Source organism: Lepidochelys kempii, chromosome 19 (genome assembly GCF_965140285.1).
Source record: "Lepidochelys kempii isolate rLepKem1 chromosome 19, rLepKem1.hap1, whole genome shotgun sequence".
Lineage (NCBI taxonomy): Eukaryota > Metazoa > Chordata > Testudines > Cheloniidae > Lepidochelys > Lepidochelys kempii.
Window position 1 is genome coordinate 4,149,662 of NC_136398.1, and position 20,919 is coordinate 4,170,580.

Sequence of the window (20,919 nt, forward strand, 5' to 3'; positions counted from 1 at the left end):
TTGGGCAAATTGGTTGGATTCTGAGAGGAAAGACACTGAATTCTCAGGCCTGTCTGAAATGTGGGTGATTTCCAGCAGATCAGGTTCAAAGCCTCTCTCCATATAAGGTACTTATCCAGCCCCACTCACCGTAGTCTCTGAGCACCTCACGGTCTGTAATGTGTTTATCCTCACAACGCCCTGTGAGGTAAGGAAGTGCTGTTATCCCCATTGTATAGATGGGGAAACTGAGGCATAAAGTGACCCAAGATCATGCAGGGGGTCTGTGGCAGTGAAGGGAAATGCACCCAGGCCAACACCCTAATGACTGGGCCATCCTCCCCCGCCCCCCCAAGATCTAGGTTTATTTCCATTTCCAATAGCGCGTGTGTCTTAGGCTCCTTGGACACTTTTGAAAATGTCCCCCAGGATCTCTCTGGGCCTCAGTTCCCATCTGTACAATGGACGTGACAGCCCTGGCCTGCCTCACTGCGGTGGTTTGGGAGAATAAATACCTTCAAAGATTAGGAGGTGCTCAGATACCATGGCCACGGGGGCCACATAGCTACGTTAGACAGATGTGGCAATTCGGTAGGCTATTGGTCTGGTTTTAGGCCAGACGATCCTGCTTTTCTAAAGTTTCTCCCCTGTCTGGTACTGAGAAAAACCCAGACGTGGTTTTGTCCCGTATCGGACGGGGAGGGAGGGGGCACCATTTTGAAGAGCGTGCAAGATTATGCCAGCGGGGCAGGGTGGTGTGCACCTCAAAATGGCATCCCCCTGAGCGTGATCTTGCCTGGTAGCAGCGGAGTATCCGCCATTCTGGGGATGAGGGGCGTGGCCAGTCTCGTGGCAGTAAAATCGGCAGGACTGATGTCCCCACCCAAACCTGCAGGGGGAGCCGGCGTGTCTGATGGCAGTGCAAGGAGCTGACGTTTGCTGTGGAACGGCCAGCACCCACTGGGTGCAACGGAGTCCGCCAAGGAATTGCTTACAGGACCGTGCTTTTAGCAGCAGGCAGACTCAGCCACCAGCCTTTCCTGCTCCGCCTGGCACACGGCACTCAGTGGGCGGGGAGGGTGCTGAGATGGTGCAGAATCAGAGCCCTTGGACAGGGGTTGTGTTTTCCCCAGTGGGGGATTCTTCACCAGATTGATCCTTGGGTGGCACTGGACCGACGGAGGATTCCCACAAAACCACTGGTTCAAAAGAGGAACCTCAGAGTTACAAACACCCAAGTTACGAACTGACCAGTCACCCACACACCTCATTTGGGACCAGAAGGAGGCAATCAGGTGGCAGCAGAGACAAACAAAAGCAAATACAGCACAGTGCTGTGATAAACGTGAACGACCAACAAAAAGGGAAAGTTGAAAAAAAAAGATTTGATGAGATCAGGAAACTGTTTCCGTGCTTGTTTCATTTAAATTACGCTGCATAAAAGCAGCATTTTTCCTTCTGCATCATGAAGTTTCAAAGCTGTATTAAGTCAGTGTTCAGCTGTAAATGTTTGAAAGAACAACCATGATGTTTTGTTCAGAGTCCTGAACGTTTCAGAGTTACAAACCACCTCCATTCCCGAGGCGTTCGGAACTCTGCGGTTCTACTGTTCTTAAAAACAGCATCGTCTCTCTCATAAATAAACCTTTCCCTTGGTTAAAGGCACACGCTGATCTAATGGGATGAGCTTAATTAAACAATCAGGGGCCATAACATGCCATCAGATTTTAAGCAGAACTCCTGCACTGGAATAACCAGGGATTTCTGCTGAAATGCCCATGGGGTATATGGCCCTGTGTCTTTAGAAAGGCATGATTCTAGATGTTCTGAAGAAGGCAACAAGCTCTCAGAGAGGAGCTTCTCATGAGTAGGGCAACAGACAGAGTTTGGTTCCAAGGATCTGATCAGGTGGGGTTCAATTTCACCTTCCTAAATCCTTTTGAATGGCGTTGATGGAGATTAGGCATGGCATGGGATGTAACTCAGCGTGAGCCAGGGGATCAGAATGTGGCCCTTAGAATATAGGCCCTGATTAAGCAAAGCAGTGAAGCATGTGCTTAATTCTTTTCACATGCTTAAGTCCCATTGGCTTCCAGGGGAGCCGAGTTAGGCCGGTGCTGAGCGCTTGTGACAGACCCATCCATACTGCAGCTGACGTGTTTAATGTGCAGGGGGTTGAGCTGCAGGGCAGGGAGCTGCTCATTGGGTTACAAATAATCTTGTTGCACTCAGCTCAGGCTCTTTAGCAGGGGGTCTCTTTCAGGAGGCCCTGCTGTGTCATAAAATAGACACCAAGGGCCGGATAACCCACACACTAATCTCTTTATCCTCAGCCACGGCACATCCCTATCGGCCGGGTGCATATGGGCCACAGATTCCCAATGCCCTCTGCCTGGGCTGGGCCAATAGGGGTCAGGATCTGTGGCCATGCAAACACAGACAATCCTAGGGCAAGTCATGTCAACCAAAGGGAACAGGTTAGTTTCAAATAGCAACTAGTGGGATTCGCCCCTGGGAAGAGGCACATTAACTAGGGTGGAGGGGCAGCGTGAAGGGTGGGGCAGGAACCTCAGCATTGCTGCTAATAATAATAGGCCTCAATAATAAATAATACTGTTTCTGGTAGCACCCCTGATGTGCTGGGCCCTGTACAAACACAAAGCAAGGGATGGTGTGGTTCCTTTATCTGATGTATTGTCATGCCCTAGCATAGTTTACCCCATATTCAAACAACTCTGATTAGTAGCCTCTGGGCCAGATCCTCCTCTCCTTTTTTACATCAGTCCTACACCATTGGGGTGTACAACAATGCAGTTTCATTGGGTTTAAAGTGGTTACTGCTGTCACTGGAGAAGTGGTGCTTGGCTGCCTTACATCAGAGCTGATGATCGGGACCACTGACTTCAAAGCAGTTACTCCTGATTTGCGCTGGTGTAAGCGCAGAATCAGGCCCACTGCCACTCTTTGCAGCCTTAGCTGCTCCTAGCAAAGTTTTCTGATTGAGAATATAAAATTCCTCCGTTCCAGCTGCATTGAAGCTCGTCTCTGGCCTGTTTTCTTCCCCGGATGTTTGGTCTTTCTGCGAGTTTCTGTTTTTCCAGCGACTGACGTTCCCTTCGCTATATTTCACTCTGTGCTTTGAGCGGGTGCAGGGAACGTGGACACATGCTCTTCTCTGCACAGGCCTGGCTGTTTCCTGGGACTCATTGGCATGGGGATCTAGGAAATGCTTCATCTTTGCAGATGCGCCCCAGAAGCGTCATCACGTGTCAGCAGTGAAAGCACGGGACAAAATCACCAAAGCAAAGAGGATTCTGATACTCGTTGGTGACGAGGTCACTGTCTACCTTTCCCCCAGGGCTGGAGGTCTCTGGATGGCCTCTCCAGTACATCTGCCAGAATGCCTGAGCCATGACAGTGCTGGCAAGGTCAATGCTGGGTTTTCTAGGCGTGCTGGAGTCTCCCAGAGGCCAGGGGGAAAGAATGACAGAGACCAGTGCTGCTCGAAGCAGGGAATTTGTATGCAGCTAAAGTCCAAGGAGTCTGGGATTTCTCTCCCTCCTTGTCTTAGAACCTGAGCCAAAGTCCAGGGGAGTTTTCCCATTGATTTCAGTGGGCGATGGATCAGCAGGGGTAGATGCTACAGGTGCAGCCCGGTAGAAAGGAATTTCTGAACCGCCGGTACATTTGGGAGCCACATCCCACTGACCTCCGCGGAGCGCTAGGGCCTGGAATGGTGCCACGAAAGGGTTAATAGGAAAGCCTAATGGGAGGTGGGGCCCAGCAAGGCGAGTCGGTGTTTGAAGCCCCAGCTGGAGTGAGTGTTGACAGGCCCTTTGCATAGAGCCGGGGCTGTTTAAGAATAGATTAAATGGAAATCATCCCTATTTACTGTAATATTTATCAAGGGTTAGTGAATAATTGGGGCTGATCCCTTCTTGATTTCCTGGGGGGATGGAGCCTGCTTATATTGAATTAAAGTTTAATGACATGCGGCGAAGTGGCAGGCTGCAAAGTGGGCAACGCACGTCCCGGCGACAGGCCTGGGCTGATGGAATACCAGGGCTGAGCACCAGTGGGCCAGGAGCAAGGCCACGCCTACAGCCCCCCTTCCTGGTTAGGGCCTAACTCTGCTAACCCTAACCCTAACCCTTGAAGCCAAACAGGTGAACTTGTTGGCTTGGGTTCATGCATCCATCCATCCTCAGCTGCGCCTCTTTCTATCTCTGCACTTACCCTTCTCCCCTCCTCTCTCTGTCCCATCCCTACCGTATCTCAGCCATCCACTGCTTCACTAACCAGAGGCAGAAAAGAGTTTTCCTTTCAACATATCAGAGACAATCCCCTCTTTTCTCCAGATTTGGCAGCAATTGTCCGTGGAAATGCTTCTAACCACACCTGATCACAGTTGCACTGATCCTCTTCAAGCTGCAAGGGGGTAAAGCGATACTGAGCTGCTGACTCCCTTTGGTCTCCATTTCAATCCTGGGGCACTTTGTGTTTAGCAAACTTAAATCCAGCTCAATGTCTGTGGGCAATCTCGAGCAGGGACAGCGTGGTCCAGTGGTCAGGACCTCAGGAGACCTGGGTTCTATTCCTGACTCTGCCACTGACCTGTTGGGTGATCTTGGGCAAGTCGCTTCCCCGCTCCGTACCTCAGTTTCCCATTTCACCCTGTTCATTTAGACTGTAAGCTCTATGGGACAAGTATGTACATACAGCACCTACCACAATAAGTCCCTAATAATGGGAGCAACATTCCTAAATGAGATACAGTGGTCCCGTGCTGAAATAGGCAAATGGTCCCCAGCAGAGGCCATGCCCCATCGTATACATCCCTCAGAGAAAGCAGGCATGTAGCTGTAGATAAACAATGTAGCATTTATTTGGCCATTCCATTACCTGGTTGATTACACAAATCAAATGTTTGTTTGGCCTCCGGGGGTGGGACATGCGTCCCCCAGTCCAGCAGGAAAGCTGTAAAATACAAAATACTAGTTGCGTTGCTGTGAAGCGTTTTTTGGAGCGTCCCAGACAGGAGGAGTGTGGGAGGGGCACATTTACAAAAAAGAAAACGAATGAAGTTGACTGGGATTGACAAATCAAAACCCAACGGGATAGATCCTCAGCTGGTGGAAACAGGCTTTGCCGGTTCTTACCAGCTTAGGAGCTCGTCCCAACATGACTTCGACCCAGCAAACATGTTTGACAAGTAGCTGCTAAATGTTTCTTGTCTATAACGTTTTCTGAGCTGTGCATTGCCTGAGAGAGAACTCCCTGGAGGCTGCAGCCACTCGGCAAAATGGAGCGAGGGCTGGCCTGCTCTGCGCTTAAAACTTATACAGGTCTAGCGATGTCGGGCAGGGGTGTGAAAAAAGCCCTCACTCATAGGGTATGTCCACACAACAGCTGCCCAGCTATGGTGCTACAGAGACAGAAGGGGTTTTTCTGTCTATGTCGTTAATCCACCCTCTGGGCGGTGGTAGCTTTGTGGATGGAAGAATTCGTCTGTCGACTTTGCCACGCCTTCACCGGGGGTTAGGCCGTGGTTTCACAGCCCTGAGCAACACAGCTAGGGCAATCTGAGTGGAGCCCAGACGCTAGAGACAAAGTCATGCTGACAAGCCCCCCAGTGCAGATGCAGCTGTGCTGACAGAAGAAGACCTCTGTCGGCATAGGGAGGTGGTGCTTTTACACAGGCAGAAAAACTCCTTCTGTTGGAGTACGCTGTGTCTACACTAGAGGGCAATACTGGCATAGCTACGCAGGTTCTGGAGTGTAGATATAGCCCGTGAGTGGCGACCTGGCATTCATTTTCAGGGGAGGAGGATGGGGGAGTTATTAATATCAGGGGCTTGATTCGCCATTACCATGCGCTTGCTGCAGTCTGCTGCACAGTGAGTGCAAAGTGCTGGCAGATCAGAAGTAGCTGCCCTTTTTACACAGCTGTAAACAGCTGGCCCAAAAGGCTGTGTTCTCCTGCATTCACACTGGTGCCAAGTGGGTACAGAATGTTACAAGGGCAACAGAGAATTGGGCCCAACATGCAGGGCAGCAGAAGCTGGGTTTAGAGGCCTGGCTGGTTGTTAACCAAAACACGGCGCATCAGAGTGGGCCTGCTTCTCATTTACATGCAGGCCATTTTACACTGCTCTGGGCGTATAAAGGGAGACAGGTGGAGCGGTGTGTGTGAATGAGGATCTGGGACTTTTGTTTTGCAGTCCAGGCGGGTCAGCTGCTGAGCTAATGAGAAATAAAACAGCACTTCTAAACAGGGTGCACCTCTGAATCTCTTTTAATCTCGTCCTCTCGCTGCAGGGAAATGTTTTCCTGGGATTTCTAAAGGAGCTGTGTGGCCATTAGGGCACAATAGTATGAGCAAACAGACTGACCTTCTCCATGCAGATCCTTCAAGGATGACATTGGTCCCTATGGCCTGATATTGACCAATAAATAAATATCAGCCTGGCAATCGACAGAGCTTAAGGTCCCAACAGAAGCCAATGTTTGCCTTTAGGACAGCCTGAATTCGTGCCAGCAAAATCCGAGACACTTGTTACTTACCTGTTCCTAAACAAAAAAGTGCTGGTTTTGGGGTCAAAATGACTTTTTGTTTCAAAATTTAAGTTAAATTATGTAAAAATAATTTAAGTATAAAAAAGTTCAACATCAAAACAAAAGGTTTGGAAATTACCAAAAGGAAGTCTCTCATTTGACCAGATCGGAAATTCCTTTTGGATTCTCGGTTCATGAAAATTTTCATGGTTTTGACTTTTTGTCCTGATTCAGGATGGGAATTTTTTTTGAAGTCTCAAAAATTCTTGTGGGATGGGCCAACGTTTCCCAATATACACAAGCATGTGCACCATCAGCTACCCAGGACTCTATTTTAGTCAGAAACATCTTGGTGAAGTACTAAAAAAAATCCAAAGAACAAGAACTTCCTGCAAATACATATACATTCAGATTCCTCAGATCTTATGGACTTATGTCCTGTCCTAGCCAGCCATGCAACATCAGTTACTGGGGTGCATGGGTATGGATTTCCAACCATGGTTAATAATAAACTCACTGGGACAGAGTCATGTCTGGTGTATTTGGACTGATACCTCAACTGGATTTGACTGGTGTTACCCCAGGGATGAATTTGACACGTTTAATTTGAATTTTGCATCCCGATCCCATTTTCAACCAGGAATGGGAGAACTCATTGGGTTTCAGCCAGAAGCTACTTGGTAATGGGGGTTTACAGAGTTAGGGAAAATGTTGAACATTACAACAGAAAACAACTTAAACCAAAAATTGTAAGGCCAGAGTCTCGGCTGGTGGAAACTGGCCTCGCTCCGTTTATGTCACCTGAGATGTGGCCCAGAACAGGTCACAAACCCCCAAACTCCACTGGGCTGTTCCGCTGCTTCTTGAAAATATACAAAACTCTTTCCCCCGCAGAGTCACTGTTACTCCTGCCACTCAGTTCAGAACGGAGAAGCTGGGCTGTGGAATCACTGTTATAGCTAGTGCATTAACTCAAGGTTTTGATCTAGGATGTTTTACTGACTAAACTCTTCCAGGCAAAGTTTAATGCCCTCCCTAGGCACCCGAAGGCACAGTGCGGGGGCTTCTTTGCTCTCTGATCTGAGTGCTTTTGGAGAGAGGTTGAAGTTTCTGAGATAGATGCAAACTACAGAGACTCTCCCAAGAGAGACACCCACAATCCCACTCTGTGCCTATGACTTTATTCCCACAGAATTGCTAGACCCCATGGACTTGGTTCTTTGGTAAGGTCACGGTTCACGGGAAAGGCCAGGATTTGCTCACTGCTTCTGTATCAGAATAAAGCCCCTTCCATCAACGTCCTAGTTAATGAACCATCCGCTGAGGTACTGAGCCCAAGCACCTCTCTATGCAACGTGATGGAGTCTGCGAAGGGAGCTGGCGCTTGGGGCCTGGCAGCTGCGAGTCTAGCAGAGGGGGGAGAGAACAGCAGACAAATATTGTCCTTGGCAACTTTACATTAGTCATTTCTCCGAAGATTTAAAAGCCAGCCGTCTCCTCCCTTCCCTTGTGGCCTGTCTGAGCACGTAGGAGGGAAGCTCCAACCTGCAGGATTGCATGGAGCGGCTTGATACCATGTAAATAATGAAAAGCATAGACTTTTGGATTCACACATCCTCCTTGGCTAGGCAAACCACCCACCTGTGCCCTGCATGTTAAGAGCAGCTGCAGCATATAAACCTACTGCCAGGGCCTTGTCCTTTCCGCCCGGCCCCGACAAAATGCACAACTCAGTCAGCCACGCCGAACGGGGAGAGATCCTGCCTTGGCGATGCGCCTCCTCTCCCTTGATATGTCATAGCCACTGAGGTCTCATTGAAATATTCCAGTAATACTTGAGGCATGGCAGGCAGCCATCTTGGAAGCCAGTTGTCCCTGGCCAACATCAGGGCTTTTCCCTCCCCCGACACGCCCTGTCAGATCACAGTCAAGTTGGGAGAGGAGGCCTGGAGGGCATCCAAAGGCTTGTTCTTGGCCTTGCCATCCTGCTGCTCCAGCTTAAGGTGGCACTGGCAGGTGGAAGCCTGGTTGTAGTTGACCAAGTGCTTGGAGTTCTTCTTCCACTTGTGTAGGCTCCGGACAGCCCGCTTGAAGATGAGGTAGAAGATCTCGCAGACGGTGAGGACAATGCAGAGGGCGGAGGCCCCCACCATGAAGTAGGTGAAGACCTTTTTCTCAGTGGGCCGGGCAATGTAGCAGTCCACGATGTTGGGGCAGGGGTCCAGGTTGGCGCACTTGACCAGGCGCGGCAGGTCAAAGCTATCCCACATCTTGTGGAGGAGGTAGAGGAAGCTGATCTCGATGGTCAGCTTGAAGAAGAGGGTCAGCAGGTAGGTCCACCACAGCCCGCCGTGTTTCTTGCCCGGGTTGCGATAGAGCTTGGGGCAGTCCTCACCATTCTTCTCCCGGTTTTTCTTCTCCCGGTCCTCCCGGTAGGCCACGTGCATGATCACCAGCAGGGAGGGGCAGGTGACGAAGATGAGCTGCAGGGCCCAGAGGCGGATGTGGGAGATGGGGAAGTAGTGGTCGTAGCAGACGTTGGTGCAGCCGGGCTGCTTGGTGTTGCAGTCAAAGTCCTTCTGCTCGTCCCCCCACACGCGCTCCGCCGCCACCACGTAGACCAGCACCCGGAAGACGAAGACCACGGAGAGCCAGATGCGCCCAAAGGCCGTGGAGTACTTGTTCACCCCGCTCAGCAGGCCCTGCAGCATCTTCCAATCCATGGTGACGGGCCTCGGGGGAAGCCAGACTCACCTAAGTCAGAGAAAAGCAAGAGAAATAACAGATGAAGGGAACTCAATGGGAAATATCAAATGGCCAGATCCCCAGCTGGTATAAATCAACGCAGCTCAGCTGAAGTAAGCAGAGCTTCACTGATGCACCCCAGCTGGGAGCTGGTCCAAGCAGTTTTGCTCAGTGATTCTCTTGGTTTTGAAAGAACTCACATTTCAATACCTTGATCCTCACACCAGGCTGCCCCTGTCCTTGGAGCAAACACACCAGGGGGCACCCCTTTAAGAAGGGATCTGTAACTTCAACCGCTTGAAGCGGAAAAGTTCCCAGCAAGAGGGCAAAGACTATGGGGAGCAGAGCTCTGGCTGGGGAAATTCATCCATCTGCAGAAGGCCCCTCCCCTGGGATTCGGAGCCCAGGCTCCAGCCCGAGCGGGAACGTCTGCATTGCTATTTTTAGTCCCATAGCCCGAGTCCCCCACCATGACCATCGACCCAGGCTCTGCGACTTGCTGTCATGGGTTTGGCTGGTTTTTTATTGCAGTGTGTAGACGTACCCCGAAGCCCTCGGGGCAGAGCTCTGGCTGGGAGTGGGATTTAGCCGGCAGAGTCGTTGTGATAGCCCTCTGCACGGGGTGAATTGCAGCCACTGTGAGTGTAGTCTCTCCCCCATGACCGATGTGGCTGCAGGGGCTCTGGTGACGGGAAAACCGGTGGCTTGGAGTCCAGGAGCTCCAGAATGGCCCCGTGTGGCTGCCCAGCTCCAGAACTGCCTACAGAGCATCTCTTTGGGGAATCTGGAAACCAGTTGGCATGCTCTCTTCCACAGCTGGGAGCAGGAATGAGGCTGAGGCTTTGCTAAGTGCCATTAGGGCCTTGCACCTGGGCTCAGGAGGGAGCAGCTCGTGTTGGCTTATGGGTTTTACCAGGCGAGAGGTGAAGTAGATCCTAGATCTGGCACCCGATACATTCTTCCTCCCTCCCTCCCTCTTGGTACAGACAGATCATCAGTCCAATCCAGACCCCGTTCCCTAGTGACCAAGGCTGGGATTTCCAAAGGGATTTAGGCCTCCAACTCTCACTGCAATTCAATGGGATTTGGGCGTCTAATTCCTTAGGCCACTCAGCACCAAAGTCAGCCTGGGGATGAGGCTAACACAGCCCATGTCAGAGCCAAGGGGAGCCGTCCCACCTGAATCCGGGCTACATCTAGGTCAGCTGGCGTCATTAACCCATGCAGTGCTGAATGTTTTCATTTAGCCTGCTGGGTCACAGCTGAATTGCGGAGTGACTCATCTGTATTGCTCATCGCCTTGACAAAGGCTTATTAGTAAGAGATGACGAATTGGGCAAGGTACCTACCTGCAAACCAAAGCACTGGACAATTAGCTGCCTGATTCTTCGCTCATTTACACTGGCGTAAATCAGGGATGACTTTACTGAAGTCAGCTGGTAAAAGTGAGTGGAAGATCAGGCCCTGAGATTCAGACATAGGGTAGGACTCCTGTGTTTCAATGCACTGAACACTGTGGAGGTAGATTTCAGCAAAAGAAATGCAAAGTCCCAAAGGCAAGCTTTCAGGGGCGTTTGGGGCAATTCCCCAATATACAAGCTATGCAGGGTCAGCCTTCACCTTACCCCAGTAAGAGAACAAAACAGGAGCCACATGAAACTGATTGCCGGAAACCAAAAACTTGGTGGAATATTTTGCAGGTTGGATATAAAACAACTAATTTATATAATAGGATTTTACTCCTCTCGATTAACAACTGGAAACAAGAGGAGGGGATCATAGTCTAGAGGGTCAGAAATGTATTAACCCTTTGCTGATATTGGGGTGTGGATCTTGCAACATGTGCTAATGTGTGACCATTCCCAGAAGAGCCAGATCCAAGGTCTTTTGGTTCTGTTTGTACAGCCCCCAGCACAATGAAGTCTTGGTCCTTGACTAGGTGCTATGATAACACACATAAATCGTAATGATAGTAACAATGCTCATAAAGGTGATTGATCACTACAGAGCAGGTGTGAGAATCAAAATACTACCCAACCTGGAAGCAGAGCTGGTGGAAAAACTTCCACTCTGCACTTTCCCATTCCTAAATGATTGCCTCATATCTCCTAATGGCCTGGGTTAGCCCTCTGCACAGGGACGTAGCATGCAAAGCACCCCTAGATACATAATAATCATCACTAATTGTATCTGCTGCAGCCCACACTTTGTAGGATGATGCATAAAGCACAGCAACACGCTGACTCCTGGCCCAAGCGAAGCGGGTGAGTAATTGTGCTAGGTCGATCCCCATTACTGCCGTGATCGGGGTGGGAGGCCCATGGACAATGCTGAGGAGAAGGTCTCTGAAACATCCGGTGGAAAAGTTAGTAGGTCCAAATTCTAATCCAATGTGATTTTCTTAATTTAATAACTAGAGCTATTCAGCGTATGGGTTTCCCCCCCTCAAGGTGTCATTTTCAGCAAAAAATAAAAAATTGAAACCCAAAATATTTTGGCCAAATCCTGAGATATTTCAATTCTGAAATGCTTCTGTGGTGCCTCATGGGAATTGTAGTTTAGCTGCCTCATGTCCATGTTCACCTCTATAAACCAGGCTCCCTGGTTGGACTACATCTGCCATAATGCTAGGGGGCCGTGTCGCATGGCAATTGATTGGCTGCAGTGCACCATGGGAGATGAAGTCCAGCTGGGGAGCCCGGCCTGTAGAGGAGAATGGGAGCAGGAGGCACTGGAACTACAACTCCCAAGAGGCATTGCAGCAGTCTTTCAAAATTGAAATATTGTAGTTTTCTGGCCATTCAGTGTTTGGAGTATACCAAAAAAAAAAAAAAAAAAAATCTGCAGAAAGCAGACATTTTTCATCAAAAACTGGTTTAATCAAACCCCCAATTTTCCATCAAAAAATAATTTAGATGGAAAATTTATGACCAGCCTTACGAAGAACTCTTTGGCTGCTCCTCCTGGGATTGCCTGCTACAATCAGTCTGCAAATCTCTGACTCAGAAAGCGCCACACTATTTGACATCTCTCCCTTTACAGTCAGCTCCTGCCCATATCCCACCACCTTGCCTTTAAAGCCCCTCCCAAAATTCCAAAGCCCTGACTGCTCTGCCTGGCCATAAAAGACCTCATGGCAATGTTCTTACAAGTGGGGCTGTGGAAGGGGTTTTCCCCAGGACTCTTTGCTGCAGCAGCCCCTTCTCCCAGTGTTATGTGCTCTGTCTGCTGCCCTCTACTCCAGCGGCAGCTGGATGCAGTTTGTGATTCTGTGGGACGAAGGAGGGATACTCTTCCCAGAAGACAATACACTGCCCAGGCAGGGAGTGAACTGAGACCCCCAGGAGACAGCACCGGTAGAGTCCTCAGTGGATTCATTTGCAGTTCTGCTGGGGCTCACTCCTGGGACTTCCGGGCCATGCCCAGTTGACTGCATAGCTCGCACTGTGTAGCATGAACTCCCAGAACTAGGCCTCCTCTGTGCCGCCTCCCCCCACCCCAACTTTGGAACAACCTGCTCCCTGACAGTCCAGCTCGGGTTTGACCTGCACGCCGCCTCAGGATGCTTTATTAACCAGTCTAGTTAGTTTCAGAAAGCTGGCCAGCACGGGAGCTAAATGCCTTCCTAACTACAACAATGAATCTCCCTGTCATCTGGGCCACACAAAACAGACAGGGTGGGTTCCCTTGCAGCCTTAACCCTGCACGCCCTGCCTGCTGTAGGCTCAAGTCAGAGGTCTAGGAAAGATCATTTTGTGGGTGGTTTAATTCCAGTCGAGTTTTTAGTATTGTTCTCTCTCTATAATATCAAAGAAAAGACACACTTGATCTAGGTGCCTATAGAGAAGTTTTCAGGTATAAGGGCCAGATTGTGGCTAGGGCACTGGACTGGAACTCAGGAGAGCTGGGTTCAATTCCTGGCTCTGCCTTTGGTTGGCTGGGTGAGCTCGGGCAAGTTACTTCCCCTCTCTGTGCCCCAGTTTCCCCATCTGTAAAATGTGGATAATGACACTGACCTCCGTTGTGAAGTGCTTTGAGATCCGCTGATGAAACTGCTATACCAGAGCTAGGTGTTGTTATATTCTCAGCTACACCACCTGGCTATCTAGACAGCTCAGCCAATTTCGGTAGCACCCTAAGTTACACTAGTATAACTGAGAGCAGAATTTGATCCTTAAGGGGTAGCTATAGCAAAAGTGACTACAGAGTGTCCCTTTCGTAGTGCCCAATAGCTGTTCCCTACGTTTTCACAATGGACTAGTAATTTGGGGTGCCTCACTGATCGGGTGCTCAACACAAGACACCCTAAAGGGGCTGATTGTCAGGCAGTGGGTGCTCAGTAGAGCTGGTTAGGAAATGGTGAAGGAACCATTTTCGTCCTGGAAAATGCTAAGTCAGCAAAACGCACACTTTCTACAGGCAAGGGGCAGTTCTGACAACTTTTCTTTACTTGAAAGATTTGGGGCGGGGGGGGGAAGCTTTGAAACTGTCAAAACACTTCATTTCCATGTTTTCAAAATGAAAAATTCTGGTGTAGTTCAAATCGACTTTTCATTTCAAAATTTAAGCTACTTATCGTAAAGAAATTAGTAAAAACAGGTCAAAATCGAAATGACACCTGTAGAAATTCTCCAAGTGAAATGTTTCCGTTGACCCGATCTGAGATTTTTTCCTCCCGGTTTGTGATCATTTTTGCAATTTTGATTTTCCATCCTAATTTGCGACAGGAAAATGTTTCAATGTTGTGAAAACGTTCATCAGACACAAAAACCGTTTCCCACCCAGCGGTGTGCTGAGCACTTTCTGAATATCACAACCCTTTAACACGTCTCAAGTTGAGCACGCAAAAGCAGTCCCGACTTTTGAGCATGCAGGCCCATGTCACTGAATCAGAGCTGTTCACTGTACTGACAAAAGGCAAGTGGTTTTCTGCTGTGATTATAGCCCGGGAGGTGGGGGTGGGGAGAAATGCACCTATAGGGAGCGTGAGCTGGAGTCTATTGTGCTTCTTATTTCATCAAGACAATTGTCAGCTAGATTTTCATCACAGAGCCTATTTCTGGTGGCAGAGCTGTTAGAGGTAGAAAGGATACAATTGCATTTTCAAAACCCTCCCTTGACTTTACGTAATGGGAAGTAAGCAAAATGACCTTTACAGGTGTAAATGTGTCTCTTTGGAGATGGGATTCTTTGAGAAAGCACCGAGAGGGTAGCCCCCCCCGTAATTTTTATGCAGTCACTGTGCAGTTGGTCAGCAAAAAGCCCATGCATCACTGAAGCAGGCTAGCGAGGGAGTTAAGTGGCACAGAGGCCTTTTACTGGCGCTCTTGACGGGGGTGAATTTCACCCTTTGAAAATAGCAGCGGGCAAAAAATCACAGAGAGGGCCGTGCATGCAATACAGCATGACACTGGAAACCCTCAGCAGAGATCTTCTGCATTTCATTCTGAATTTCCGAGGAGGGTTTTGTGACGTTTGCCTCGCTTGGTTCAAATTGCAGGACTGTTTTTGAGTCAACATGCTTCCACTTGTCTTGAAAAATTGTACAGATTTTGAGCACACACCTCTATATTTTGCAAATTTTCATTTGGATAATTATTTTTTTAATATTGAAACCTGCAAAAGGGCAAATGCTCAAAATCTTTCCCAGCAAAATTGGCCTTTTTACAAAAATGATGATGTTGCCCGGCTGTGGAATGTGCTGGAATAAAACTTCAAAGCCACTATTGCCCAAAATTCATGGGCAAATGCTCCATCTTTTTCAGAGGCTGCTAACCAGAACAGAGACAAACAACAGCTTCTGCGCTTCAATCCCTTTCCTGAGGTAGCAGCAAGTTCCGTAACCAAAAGCCCTGATTGCTCTTTAGACGTTGGATCACTGCGTGTTTGCACTATTCATGCGGAAAGAATGTGCCCATGGTCATGAAATGAATCGTGGGAAGGAATAAAGTTTCCCTGGACTGGACGAGCTGGTTCTGGACGATATCAGGTGTATTTTATAGAAGACACAAAGGCCTTGACTGAAAGCCCATTGGAATGACTCCCATTGACTTCAATGGGCTTTGGATCAGAGCCAAGAAAGAACATTAAGTTTAAGCCACTGTAAAGGAAGTTAGTGAATGTGAGAGCTGGCTGAATGGTAGAAGGACTGATTCACAGATATGTTAGATTCTGGTGGCTTCTGCAACAGAAGACAGAAAGTCCCGCTAGAAGGCCCCCAAGCTATTCAATGGGACATGGCTCCTGGGCATGGGACCTTATCCATGTCCTCCAGGATTTAGAACATTTCAGGGACATGATTGAAGCCCCATCTCCATGGCACAGTGCGGTCTTGCTGTAAGCGTGTTGGGGGACAAGAGTGCTTTGCCTGGATCCCCTGACTCACATCACTGTAATGCACACATGGATGTAGTCTCCCTCAGTAGATTGATACCATGAGGCTGAAGGCTCTTCTGCTTTCTACTGATAGCAAGGAGACCCACCCATCCCTCTGGTAGAGAAATTGCCCATGCAAACGGAGGCCCGAGGGTTGTTTGCTTCTGTGCAGTGTTCAGATGACGGTTACAGGTGGAGTGAGAGGCGAGGACAGGCCTGTATGCAAAGAGAGACGGGGCTGGGTAGAGAACATAGCCCAATGGGGGGATGCTGGGGCATTATAGGGAATTAGAGGCAGTTCAGAGCAAGTTGGTACCCTCCAGTGGCAAAGACATTTTGGTTTCCAGGAGAATCTTTATGAGCCAGGGGTAGGAACCATCAGTTCCTGGGCTTGGATAATTTAGCAGCATCCAAAGAGGGGCATGAACCCCACCAGATGGAGGACAATGCCCCCCACGCCTTCTAACATTGAGACACATAGGCTTTCAGAAAATAACAGCCTGATCGGAAGCCAACTGACTTTGGATTGGGCCCTAAGTGCAGTTTTCTTTCTATATCCTAGCAACATTTCTGAGAGACTTTCTCATGTGCCCTTCTTTCTCTCTGATTATTGGACAGTTCACCACTTCACTCTGGAGATAGGAACCTTTCAGACACTTTATGTCGGACCTTCTAGTGATCCGGGACAGGTTATTTATTTTTTTATAGCCCACACAATATAAATCTTGCATGAAACAATGTGAAAAAATCCAGCCTCATTTCCCCTTCCAGTTCCCCCAGACCCTTACATTCTCTTCTGTTCTCCAAATCTAAAACCCAGCAGCCTGGCTGATCAAAATGACTTAAAGGAAAATGTGAAATAAATACAGAGTTCCTTCACAGATGTGTATAACTCTACTTTGAAAGGGAGGGGGAAATTGTCTACTCAGGTCAGAACCATTTCCTAGTGCTATTCTTTGGCACCCAGCTTAGAGTCCTGTATTCAATACTCCAGAGAAACTGAAGGTAAATTGCACTCACCTGCACAGCTCTCTGTCTGTCCCGATATTTCCTGCTTAATGAAAAAGCAGTCAGCTCCCCCAAAGCAGCCCTGTTTAAAGGCTATGCCGTTGAACGACCTTCCCTGCAGAAGGAAGACAGGGAGAGAAAGGCAGCATGAGGTCTCCAGCTCATCTCCACGCAACAACCTCCCTTATTTTCTGCCCAGCACGGAAGGTGTGGGCCTGCAGGAAGTGTGCAAAGAGAAAAGAATTCTTCTTAGGCTGGTGAACCAGTATAAGAAGCCAGGGGGAGCAAGGGCAGGGCCTAACTTTCCCGGAGCTTCACCAGGAGCCAGGACGGCTGTGCAGCTAGGAGCAGGGAGCTAGCTTCCATCAAGCAAAAGGCTGTAACACCTCCGGACCAGGGGACAGCACCCTCACTGATGCCAATGTGCCAAATCGGCAGCGTGTTCTTGGTCCTGTGTCCCGGATTCTGCCCAGTGCAGGCCCGGATTGCTGTGCCTAGCCACACAACATCCAGCGGGACAAGTAGGATGGAGGGCTTGATCTGGCACCGAGGCAGCCAGGTTGCTCCGGCTCCAGAGCAGAGGGCCCTAGGAAGGGAGCCCAGAGCTGAGCCCCCTCAACTGCCAGATGAGGATTGCCCTTCAACCTATGTCTCCTTGGACCCACCCCTCTGCCCCCTGTGCGCTGGAGAGGGGGGAAGCAGGGGATGGGCCAAGAAGCTGGGGACTTGCCGCTGCTCAGCGCGGCGGGGGGCTGAGCCCAGCAATTCACTTCAGTTGCACTAGCGCCCAACTATTCTATGCGCTGGGCTGCGTGCGGCCCACAGACGGGCCAGGGACAAAGCCTGCATGGGAGGCGAAGGTAACACGCTGCCCTGGGTCATATCTCCCCTTAGCATCAGGCCCCGGCAGCTACAGAGCCTGCCTCTTACTGCCAGCCAAGGGAATTCCGCGGCGTGCAATTGGCAGGCGTCCTGTTTTCAACACAGGAGATTTGATCCCCACTGACGATTGCAACACCTGCCCGTGGCTCTGTCTACACTACTAATTGCCCTGGCCCAGATTTGAGCCAGCCAGAGTATAAAGAGCTGTGGTCGCAGCAACAGAGCCGCGACTGGGCCATGCGGAGTGCAAACCCACGGGTGTGTACTCGGCCCCGCTCAGCCGTATCTCTGCTGCGGCTCCCTGCTAGTTACACTAGCGTGAGCGTGCTGAGGGCGAGCGTACGCACGTGTGCGTGAGCAGGGGAATCACACCCCGAGCTTGTAGCATGGCTGTATCCTGTGTGCAGCTACAGTTCATTGCAAATCCAGTGGAGGCCTCAGCTGGGAAGGAAGCTGCCACTCCTGGTAGAGTTATCGCATGCAGCTTGTCAAGGCCCCAGAGCGATCATGCCCAAAGCAACCGGGCATGTCTCTGCCACTCAGCGTCACCCTGCGGAGCACCTGAAAGCAGCTGGTGCACAAGGAGGCAGCTTGATTGCACAGCGGGCTTGGCCATGCCCCACCAGTATTAAATCTCTACTGCCCCATATGGTTCCAGTCCATGCTACCGGAGCAAGACCTCTCCCCATTAGCCGATGCATTACAGCCAACTGCCCCTAGTGTTCAGCATCAGGAGGCCTGTTCAGTGGAGAGCCCTTGGCTCTGGAAATCTCTTCTTCCTTGGGCCTGGGTTTGTTGCCCCGTAGGTATCGTGTCCTCTCTGTGGTCAGGCTTTTGCTATAGGCGTGGAGCGGCGGTTTGCTTATGCTCTTATTTACTGGGTGAGTCTACTTAGCACATCGGTTTCATTACGGGCGGTGTCTTGTTTGTATGCCCAGATCTTGCGGTGGGTGTGTTTTAAATGCTGAAGAATAAAGGTGGGTAGAACTCTTGTAGCTGGATTGGCTGGGGCAGATTCTGATCCCAGTGATGCCTGGGTATCCCTCCTGGGGAGGCTGGATTTCTGAGGATACTCAGTCCCAGGAGTAAGAGTCTCTCTGTGAACAGCCTCAACTTGGGAGCCACAAATTCCATGCATTAATATCTTATAAGTAGAGATGGTCCAGAACCAACACTCTGGCCCTAAACATGCCTGCACATTGGCTCCTGACCCAGATTCAAATAAGCCTGTTGACTGGGGAGGTTTAAAGCTGGATCCAGATCCCATCTCTAATGATAACTAGTTATTCTGGCAGGGGAACTCATTTTATAAGGCCTCTTTTATTTAACAAGAGTCAGTGAGCAGCCTTGCGGAAATGTCTGGAAGGGAATGGAATGGCCCATGTTAGTGGACAATTGTAGCTAATCAGCATCTCTCTCCACATCCATGAGCTTCTAAACGCATCCTGGGAGAAGGGTCTTGAGGAAACAAAAGTAACAGCTAAAGGAAGATGTTGGTACCATTAGTTTCAACAGGAGTCGATGATACTCCGTACTATGAAGGGTTGGGCCTCTTGTTAATGACTTTTTTCCTACGGAGATCTGAGGTCTTAACCACAACAATGAATGGGAATGCCCTGCTTTTGTTTTTGCACACCCCATCCAGCACTGCACAATTATTGTCGGTAGTGTGGCTGCTGTTTAGGAAACCCTAACATTGAAACATTGTCAGCTAGGAAACCCTCCAAAGCCCTCAGGCAACCCATGTGTCTCTGCAGCCATATCACCATATCAGTTCTGACACGTTCGGCTGGGATGGTGAACGCAGGTGCTCTAGGAAACAATGGTGATGACTCACTACTGACTGGTTTCGTCATTCGCCTTGGACTTGCGCTGTTCAGAATGCCCTGGGGGGCAAAGCAGTGAAGAACTCTTTGCCACTGCAGGGGGTGGGTTGGCTGTGAAGCTGCTGCCCACTCCAGCCTGATTCAGAAAGAGATTTTCCTGCAGGGAATCTGATGCCTTCACTGGTCTCCTCACTAGAGCTGGGCGCGGAGCTGATTTTTTGGTTCAGAAAAAAACTGAAACAAAAATTCCATGAGGGTCGAAACTCAGCTGAAGCTTTCCAGAATTTTCAGTGAATTGAAAGAGTCCGGTCTGGGTCTGCTCTAGGGCGGGGATTCAAACGTGGGTCTCCCACATCCCCGATGAATGCACCAACGCCTGGGCGAAAGGGGTGCAGCCGCAGCAGCACCAGCACCAGATACATTCAGCCTGCTCTAGCCATCACTGGTAACTTTGTCCTGAAATGACGTTCCCACGCCCAATCACAATGCAGTGTCTCCTTTTCCTCAAATTAAACAAAACAACCTCCTCCCCCAAACCCACAACAGGCTGAGTACATGTGTGCGAGATGGGGGAAACACTGTTCCCTCCACCAAATCTTTGCCATTTCATTTCAGACACCTTTCCATGAATGCTGGAAAATGGCCACTGGAGGGTGTAGAGGGGTGGCTAAAAATATGATCAAGTGGAAGTCACTTAAACAGGGTCCATTTCTGAGCAGAACCAATTCCTTCCTCCACCTCCTTGGACCGCCACGTAGACAGCCTGGGGTCATGCACACCCAATGGCACTGGTCAGCAGTGCACAGGGAAGCAAACGGCACACCCGTGTTTTAGAAATCTGGATTCAGACCAGGATGCAGCAGAGACAATGGATGAGGGTCGTCCTGGAACTGCAGGACTTTCAATAGCAACTTCCGTCCTTGCTGTTTGCAGCTAGATGAGCAGAGGTCCGGTCCAGTTCTCAGTGAAGTCAATGAAAAGGCTCCCCTTTGTTTCAATGGGAGTTGGACCTGGTCCCAGATGAGCCTTAAGAAAGTGACCTGGTTCTAACGAGCGTCTGTTATGCCGGGGCCTAGATACCCTCCATCACATTATGACATTGCATCCGAGGGCATGTTTCTCAGCAGCTTGCTTTGTGCGTGTGGACAGCATGGCTTTGCGTGCCCATGGGACGGACAGTTGTGAGTGCCTGTGTGTGTGGTGGCAAGGGTGTGCACGGTGCGGTTGTGTGCGTGTTGTACGTGCCGGGCTGTTGTCCAATACCCCACCCGCCATTTCTTTGCGGGAAGAATTTTTATTCACAGACAGACGATGTCTCCATCCTGCCACCCCTTTAAAAAAAACAGCTCTCATGAAGAATCTTGAGTTCCTCTCCAGGAAGAAACAACTTCCCCCGCATGGGGCTGATTCATTTCTGAGTGGGGCGGCTCTCAGCCTGGAGCTTCTCAAGCGTGCTTTGCACTGGAGCAGCGAGCAACGTGCATATCTGAACAGACACAGGTTGGGGGTGGGGATCCCTCACAGTTTACCTGCATGTTTACCTTGACAC

The 20,919-nt window shown here is 49.8% G+C and overlaps 1 protein-coding gene across 1 annotated transcript; it reads right to left on the minus strand.

Annotated features, from left to right (window-relative positions):
* Positions 1-4,770: 4,770 nt before the first annotated feature.
* On the minus strand, positions 4,771-16,867 carry GJB3 (gap junction protein beta 3). The gene is made up of 2 exons (XM_073317802.2): positions 16,675-16,867; positions 4,771-9,288 (listed from the first exon to the last, which is right to left on the minus strand). The coding sequence occupies exon 2, from the start codon at positions 9,255-9,257 to the stop codon at positions 8,451-8,453; it is 807 nt and encodes a 268-aa protein (XP_073173903.1). The 5' UTR covers positions 9,258-9,288; positions 16,675-16,867; the 3' UTR covers positions 4,771-8,450.
* Between the last annotated feature and the right edge of the window lie 4,052 nt (positions 16,868-20,919).